General features: G+C 40.4%; 1 protein-coding gene across 1 annotated transcript; it reads left to right on the forward strand.

Annotated features, from left to right (window-relative positions):
- The first annotated feature begins 1,404 nt into the window (after positions 1-1,404).
- On the forward strand, positions 1,405-7,029 carry LOC125549519 (sulfite exporter TauE/SafE family protein 3-like). Its single transcript, XM_048712920.1, has 12 exons — positions 1,405-1,641; positions 1,854-2,013; positions 2,980-3,180; positions 3,270-3,334; positions 3,449-3,479; positions 3,555-3,628; positions 3,704-3,790; positions 5,027-5,077; positions 5,446-5,664; positions 6,225-6,318; positions 6,392-6,532; positions 6,616-7,029. The coding sequence occupies exons 1-12, from the start codon at positions 1,459-1,461 to the stop codon at positions 6,699-6,701; spliced, it is 1,392 nt and encodes a 463-aa protein (XP_048568877.1). The 5' UTR covers positions 1,405-1,458; the 3' UTR covers positions 6,702-7,029.
- The last annotated feature ends 2,366 nt before the right edge of the window (positions 7,030-9,395 follow it).

The raw sequence follows: 9,395 nt of genomic DNA on the forward strand, positions 1-9,395 counted from the left end.
TGGTAGGCTATGTTTTAGGGGGACACAACCCGTGGGCCGGCGGATAAAATCTATAGTTCGACCGCCTCCCTCACTATTGGATGAAGCTACGGATTGCCATCTGATCAACCAACGTGACAAGTCATCTTGGCAACAAATGTGGCATTATAGCTGTATTGTTTGCAACAGAAATTTTGTTGCAGAAATTTTTCACAGCAGCAGTCTTGTTGCAGAATTTTTGTATGAGGTTTTTTTTGGCGAGGCTGCAACAGGGCTCTTTTGCAACAAGATCATTGTTGCAATTGAAACAGGCCCTTTGTTGCAAAACAAAGCAGCTCTACTCGCGTCCATGTCCACTGTCAGGATAGTCTTCTCTAGTGACGACACTGCCCTCCGCCGCCTTGCCTGCGTCGACTCCGGTGCGTAACACTGATGACCCCCCCCCCCCCCCCCGCCGCGCGCGCGCGCACACACACACACAGAGAGAGAGAGAGAGAGAGAGAGAGAGAGAGAGAGAGAGAGCATCCACTCTGGCACCTTGCCTCCACCCGCCACGGCGAGCCGCCGCCTCGATCAATTTGCAAGAAAGCACTCGGCATCTCCCCAGTGGAGCCGGACTCCGTCCCCACCCATGTCGTCGTTTGTGGCACACTCTTCCTCCCATGCACTGGCGACAGACGTGTTTGCCTCTTCATGTATGAGAAAGTGGCACCCGTAGAGTCAGTCGTGCTCGCAGTGATCCTGGTCCTCAATCTGCCAGGCGGCCTCGTCGGCGCGAACATCACCGCTAGGGTCAGGATCTTGCTCAAGTGCCAATGGGAGTGGACCGGCAGCGGAGGTGCTCTCCTGGAGTTACCAAAGTGGTCATCAATTTTGCAACAGGGGTTGACTTGTAGTCCAGCCTTCTTAAACTGGGGCCGAGTTGCAAGAAAGTGGAGTAGGTGGAGGTTGGCTCCTAGCCGTCAGATCAAGAACGATCTGACAGCCACAGAGGCGGAAGACGCTCGCATGGAATCGATCGGTTCAAGGCAAGCATTTCTCTATGTTTTATCGGTTATGTAATGGTGTTTTAAGATTGTGTGCTATTTTAATTTATGCCTGGCCTTTCCAAAAACTTGGTGTACGATACTATAAGATCACACGTCAAGAAAAAAAGATACTATAAGATCTTGTAAAGTGGTAGCCCATAAAGTAGCCAAATCTGGCATTCCTCCAACCGGTAGCTGGACGATATACTTTTTTATTATATTAATATTATATACAGCACCCACAAACAAAAGCAAGCTGTGGAAATCTTCTATCAGGCAGTGTGTGCCTAGACGTGGTATTAATTAATACGTATAATACAAGTCTTCTGTTAGTAGCTAGTAAGTTCATGCAGCTCCACACGCTCCACGCCCTCCCTTCAAAAGGCACGCAAAACCATCAAACTCAGGGACTGCCACCTTCTTCCTTTGGGATTTCCGGCGTGGGCGTGAAATGGGAAGGAAATGGCACGCGGTCGCGGTACTGACCATAACGTACATTGTGGCCACCACAGCCATTGGGGCCACTGACAAAGGCCTCTCCATCGCCGGCACCGTTGCAGCAGCGCCGGACGAAGCGAGCTCCCTGCAAAAGCTGGCCAGCTTGGACGGAACCATCCATCAACACGTGTGGCCGGTAACGATAGTTGATAGATAGAGACTAGAAAGCCCTTCTTCCTTCTGTTGTTTTAATATATCAACTTGTATTTGCATAATTTGTTCAACTATATGTCAGACTTGTCAGTACTCATTTGTCCCAGAGAATTTGTGTTGTAGCTAAATATGGACAAATTTCTTGATATGTGCCGTGTTAATTTGGTAAGTTTTGTTGGATTTTCTTGTACTTAGCCCTTGAATGCTGGATGGCGAACTGTGTTGGGGTCATTCGTTGGATTCTTTGGGGCAGCGCTTGGTAGCATTGGCGGGCTAGGTGGAGGTGGGATCTTCGTGCCGATGCTGACATTGATTGTTGGTTTCGATACCAAGTCGGCGACTGCGATGTCAAAATGTGAGGATGCAGTTCATTTTACTTTACAACAGAAAATTAGTATTCTTGATTTTGTTTTTAATTAGGTTGTAACATTTGCAACGAGTCTCTACATATCTGTCATTTATGGTGCTCTTCTACATATTGTTCATTATGTACTATTAACTCCGTTAGTAAATAGATGATGTAAAGTCCTTTGTATAGATGATGTTTTATAGGCTTGCATGATTTCCAACATGCACCTTTGATCATTACTTTTGAACATATATCTATAAAATTGTGTACTCCCTCTCTCTTAGTTTACAAGGCATGCGCGTATCCCTAGGTCGTGAATTTGACCAATCTAATAGAAGTCATATATTACAAAAAACATATCGTTATAAACTCCAGATGTTCTATTTTCAAACGGTATAATTTTTGTGTTATATAGTTTATATTACGGTGATAAAATTGGCAACCTAGGGGTACGCGCACGCCCCGTAAACTGAAACAGAGGGAGTGCTGTCAAAACATTTTTCATGGCAAAACTAATGATACATTTCCACCACAATAATCTAATTACATATATTAGTTAACGTTCAAAAAACTACTTCATAATCTGTAGCAAGTCGTGTATTGACGAACGGCGGCAGTAGCTTTTAGTTCTGGCTTGAGATGTTCTCCAAAATTAATTTAGAAACATCTGCCCCAAAATACACTTTGAACGAACTCAAGTGAATATTTAGTATTGAGAAGGTCAAAATGACCACTTAGTGTCTTACAACTCTGCCAGATAGTAGATTGCCGTAGCAGTTAGATCAAAATGAATCCGACAATTTCCCTTCTGTAATTTGACATTAGAAGACATCTCAACTATTCCATTCAGTAATTAAACATGGATTTTCCCCACACAGAAATTAAACATGGGATTTACTCTTAACATATAGTATATCATAATACATAAAAATACGCTACTCTTATGATTGTTTCTGGGAATCTCTTCCACAGGTATGATCACGGGAGCTGCTGTTTCAACCGTGTACTACAACCTCAAGCTGAAACACCCAACTTTGAACATGCCAATGATAGACTATGATCTAGCCCTGCTCATACAACCCATGCTCATGATGGGGGTCAGCATTGGGGTCATTTGCAATGTGATATTCCCCGACTGGCTTGTCACAGTTCTCTTCATCGTCCTTTCTCTAGGTTCTCAGATCTGTCCTGAAACTGCGCCAAAAATTTACCCTTTCTAACTTGTAGCTGACTTCAGAATGTTTTCCAAACTTTAATTCCAGTTACTTCAACTAAAGCTTTTCTGAAGGGTGTTGAAACATGGAAGAAAGAGGCACTAATAATAAGGGTACTACGTCTCTTCAGCATCCTCTTGCTAGTACCCTTTTTCCTTTACCTTTTTTTCCACAGTACAAATCGTTAAGAATGTTGATAGGCTCCTTAATTTGCTTTAATATTTCAGGAGGCAGCGGCGAAAAAATCAAACCAATCTGGTAACATCAATAAACCTATAAGTCAGCATTCATAAAATGCATAGAACTACCGTTTATATTTTCTTGATTTCCTAGGTGATCGAATTGAGTACACACCGTCTACCGGATCCGATGCCATAGCAGAGACAAGACTCCCCTCGGATGAAGCGGTGAATAGAAAACCATGAAATCTTCTCAAGCACTATGTGTAAGACACTAAGACTAGAGTTCGGTTGTTGTTGTAGGTATCCATTTGGAAGAACATTTACTGGAAGGAGTTTGGACTCCTTATCTTTGTTTGGGCAGCAATCCTTACACTTCAAGTTTCCATGGTGAGAAACTAATTATTTGGTGTACTATAAGTTTTTTATTGATTAGTTGCTTTACTTAGACATGTCAACCTGCATTAGGTTTTATATATAACACATGATACTCCACTCCATTGTGCTCTGCTTTTCCAATCCCGTCATTCAGAATATGAGTAAGCAAACCTTAATTTGCACATGGGGATTTTATATTGGGAAATGTTGTGAGAGATTCATGTTAATACCAAAGACCCGTTTGTGTATATCCACGCTGTCTTAGAATCAAGTGCATAAACACGGTAAAATTGGTACCACTACATGCATCACGAGATTTGTTACAATTATTTTATTATAATAGTTGCACAGTTACAATTGATAGATTTCTTGTCCACTAACATTGAGAGAACACATTGGAAATAGTAAGGGTAGAAGTCTTTGTATTAGCCTCAGGCTATCAGCGGAGTGTGAAATGGCTTATTCATCAACATCATCATTGTAGTAACCTTCTCAGTATCTACCTTCTTGGTCGAAGTCGAAGTAGGAAAACAAAACGACCATACTCGATTAGTCATTTGTGTACTCAGCATGCCACCATGTATATGGAAACACAAGCAGTACTAATTAAATCCATGCATGCTTGAGAAAGAAAAGGCTATATGTCTATGTTTTAACAAGTGACATATTTAGTTGAAATTAGAAGAATAGTATGGATGTACCCTTATATATAACAGGAGATACTCCACATTATTGTGCTATGTTTCCCCTATCTCATCATTTAGAATATGATAATGAAATTAAGCTCGGTGAGATTTACACAAACTGGTTAGAAAGAGAGTTGTGGAAACAGAGATGAGATGAAGGAAATCACTCCGGCTTTTTAATGGGCAAACAATAATGTAATTAACTATGGTAGGACATCTCACCTTCTATTCATTGGTTGGAGAATGATAAAGTAACAATTAGAGTAGTTCATCACATACTAGATTTTTCTCATCCAAGGGTTTTATACTACTTCCCAATTTAGATTTGATCCTTTCATGAGATGAATGGTTTCTCTCTTTTTTTTTCCTCCTCTCTGAGTAATAAGAGATTCTCTGTAAACAACGCAATCAATACAACAACTCAATAATAAATTACTTGATGATAATCAACAAAAAATACATAGTTTCTTAGGAACCCTAGAAATACCGATGTTAGAATTACTTTCTAGGTAAATCATAACACTGACATTAAAATTGGGCTTATGTTAATTCTTTCATACAGAACTACGTGGAAACTTGCTCCACTTTGTACTGGGTTTTCAGCCTACTCCAGGTACTTTCAGCCTTCTTCACCTCATTATTCAACCATGTTGCATGAAAAATTGATTCCTAGTTACAAATTTTAGATGATTCTAGTGTTCAAGGATGTTTTCATGCCACTAACTAAATTGCCTGAATAAAACCATTATCTATTATAGCTTGAAGATAATTCAATCCTATTATATTTTTTGGATATATTTTCCTTTGATTTTGTATTTTTTTACAGACATAATATGATTACCCACAAAATAATAGATACTCCTATTATTGCCACTGTGTATCATATGAACTAAGATTTGACATACTAGTATCACTTCATCGTGTTACCATCATCATGTGTTACATTAACATAGTTTCTTTTCCTACTGGATAAGTAAGCAGATCCCAGTGTCGGCTGGAGTGTCCATATACCAGGCAGTAGGTTTGGTGCAGGGAAAGAGGGTGATATCATCAAGGGCAAATACACAGACTAGCCTAAAATCCCATCTAGTGTTGATATGCTTCTTTGGTGTCACTGCTGGTGTCCTCGGCGGTCTTCTTGGCCTCGGTGGAGGCGCAATCATGGGGCCACTTTTCTTGGAGCTTGGTATTCCTCCACAGGTTGATTTTTTTATTTGTTCATATCAAGAACTTATTCCTTCAATCATGTTTTTTCACTTGCAACCATTTGATGGCATTCTATTTATATTTTATTTTGCTAAGTAGTGCACATTTACTGCATAAAAGTAGTAAATAGTGTTGTTTGCAGCGATGCAATTGAGATGGACAATTATGATAACAGTGCCATGGATAATGGTGTGGTTGGTAGAAATGCAATTGACAATGGTGCATTTGATAAAGATGCAGTTGACAAGGGTGTAGTTGACAGCGATGTACATGACAAGGATAATGATGTGGTTGATAATGATGCAATTCATAGCGATGCAGTTGACAATATGTTTCTGCGGCATAATGTTTATCAACTATGTTGCTTATTTACATCATCTCAGTGTTAATACCAACACGTGCTTACTTCAACTCATGTGGTTACTTTTTTTCCTTTGTTTACTATAGGATTGACTAGTTAAGAAAATATTGAATGTTTACCATGGAGTCATGCTCTTTACTTATCATATATTCATTACATATTTGACATGTATGTATACCCTATACTGTTGCAGGTCTCAAGTGCTACAGCCACCTTTGCAATGATGTTTTCATCATCCATAGCCGTCATAGAGTACTACCTCCTGAACCGGTTCCCTATACCATATGGTATTGTCTCTCTTTTTTTGTGCTCCTCCTAAGGTAATCGTGTATTACTATTAAAAGAATGTCTTTTGTGCAGCTCTCTTTTTCACATGTGTGGCATTCATTGCTGCAATCATTGGTCAGCTCGTTGCAAGGAAACTGATAAACTGGTTAGGAAGGGCATCATTTATCATCTTCGTGTTGTCCTTCATGATCTTCATTGGTGTGATTCCTCTAGGTACCAGTTTCTCTCTTCTGAATCCCTTCACAACAACCATCCACATCACATCATATCAAAGCCAAAACAACTTTGAATTGCAGGTGGAGTCGGTATCTTAAACATGAAGCACAAGATGGTGCGGCACGAGTACATGGGATTTCAGGACATTTGCAAGTCTGATGCATAGGAATATGCAACTTGAATGCATGCGACCAGTGTGATGAATTGTGCAGTTTGAGTGGATGGAATAGATGCCAAATTAAACCAATGGGATGGAAGATCAAAAGTTCATCACCTAATGTAATCAATGATTATATGCCGATCATCCTTTAGTTACTAGAGAATATATATCCTGCATTCACACATGTCAATGATCCTTTCATACTTGACTAACTCAATACATTCAGACTAAAGAATGATATGTAAAAAGCTTGTCGCATTGCTGCCTCAACACCATCATGGCAGGCAAGTAACTCTTTAATGAGGGGTCATCAACATGAGCATGTTTTTATTGACGTGATTTTATCACCCTTTCCTAGTGTTCTTTCCTTAATACTTCAAATAGTTTTGAAAACACATCCTGGAGAAAAAGGGCAAAAAGAAGTGCGCATACGCGGTAAAATCCAACAAAGCATATCGTGTAGGCATAAAATATAAAATAAAACATAAAATCGTCACATAATTTGGACTCATAAACTCCCCCCAAGCTGAAGTCTTTCTCGTCCCCAGACAAACACCGCAACTTCTAAGAACAAGATCATCTGAATTTTATGAGGCACGGATACACATAGAGGTATGAGTCCATCACAAACAATGAAAACTCATATTAGGCACATTAGGAAAATCAAATAATCCCCGAACACTTAGGCATGGTGCATTAGCTCCCAATCGTTCCTTGTTTCTTCACATGAATAAAGGAATCAAGGAATAAGAGATGTGAGGCGTGTATGCTTTCAATGACTTGAGACTACCTAGCACGGCATGCAGTGGTCAGTTTATTACATGCAACGGTATTGATTAGCAAATAAACATTATGTTCTCTAGTTTTCCTCTCCACCTTAGTCGCGGTGCACAACCTAAGAGCAAGTATAATAAGGTACAGTCAACATGCTATAAGGAATAAACAATTATATTTCTGCTGAGTTGGATGAGAGAGAAGAGGAGAGAGAAGGGAAGCGGGATAGAGATTAACAGCCGGCTACAGCATGGATTCCAAGAAACATTGTGAGTGTATGGTGGACCATGCATTAATAAAGTAGTACTGCTGAGCAACTAGCTACTATACATGTTGGTTATTAGGTTGACTATATGTGACATGGCAACTCCATATAGCCAGTTGTTGGTTATACTATTAACCATGCTCTGAGATGACTAATGCACCGGTACAGAGGGAGAATAAGATAAATGATCATGACGGGCAATAGCGCATTTCCACTATAAGAATGATCACGAAGGCTTAGACATTAATTCATTAGTGAACGAGTATCAACTTCATGCATGAAACCGTCTTTTACTTCAACCGAGAAAATAGTAAGGGGTCTTCTACTTTTTATCAAGAATATTCGACTTCACTTTTTATCAAGAATATTCAACTTCTACTTGTTACCGACTTTACAAAAATATTTCATTAACTACAACTTTACAAGATGATTTCCTTTCTCTTGCTGCATGTTCTAATTTATTCAATTAGTTTGACTTATGTCTCAACCTTTATATTTAAGCATTTTATTGAATCAGCTGGAATTAAAATGGGCTAATATATGTAGTTATTTCCTTCTCTAATAATTAAAATCAAGTTCGTGGAAGACTTATAATCATCACATGTTTGATCATGCTCTATTACTTGCATTAAATCATCATCTCATACATTTTTCAACTCAGGCAACGATACTAAACATCATTGATATTTATAGCTCATCGGAAGACAATCTTCCCTTATTCCGAAAGGACTTAAGAGATTTCAACCTTATCAAACGAAAAGCAGGCGAGCTAATCTTGGCATGCAGAACATAAACACATTACTCTTATAAATGATGCTAGAGTACCTGGCACCTGGGGGGTGTCATTGCCGGACGAGAGAGAGAGAGAGAGACGAGGAAGACGAACGAGAAAGATAGACACGAGTAGTTTTGGTGCAGCCGTAACTACGCAGTGTTTTCTGCTCTTTCCTTCTCTTCTTATCTCTGTTACAAAATTGGAAACGACTAACTACCGCGGCCAACTCGCTGTGATCCGGATTGGCCGCGCCATCCCGCAACCTCCAGATGCACAAGCACGTCCCCATCTACTACCTGCATGTTGCATGGAAGTGTCACATCTGCAGGCATGCAGCGTTTATTTTAAGCAGAAAACAAAACTAGCCTATGACATGAGCTTAGCATGGCTAACATCCCCCCCCCCCCCCCCCCCCCCCCCCCCCCCCCCCCCCCCCCCCCCGAAGCTCAGCGTCCTTGCTAATTACCTGCACTCCAAACCTCTAACGCAGCTTGACGAACTTCACCCGACCCAGCACTTTTGTCAAGGCATCAGCAACCTGATCATCAGTGCCAATGTGATCAATCTGCACCTCCTTTGTTTCAACACAATCTCGGATGAAATGAATCTTGATATCAATATGTTTGCTTCGGTTGTGATGAACGGGGTTCTTGGCCAGTGCGATTGCAGACTTGTTGTCAATCAGAAGCTTGAATGAGCTTGCTAATTACCTGCACTCCAAACCTCTGACGCAGCTTCACGAACTTCACCCGACCCAGCAATTTTGTCAAGGCATCGGCAACCTGATCATCAGTGCCGATGTGATCAATCTGCACCTCCTTTGTTTCAACACAATCTCGGATGAAATAAATCTTGATATCAATATGTTTGCTTCGGTTGTGATGAA

Source organism: Triticum urartu, chromosome 3 (genome assembly GCF_003073215.2).
Source record: "Triticum urartu cultivar G1812 chromosome 3, Tu2.1, whole genome shotgun sequence".
Classification (NCBI taxonomy): domain Eukaryota; kingdom Viridiplantae; phylum Streptophyta; class Magnoliopsida; order Poales; family Poaceae; genus Triticum; species Triticum urartu.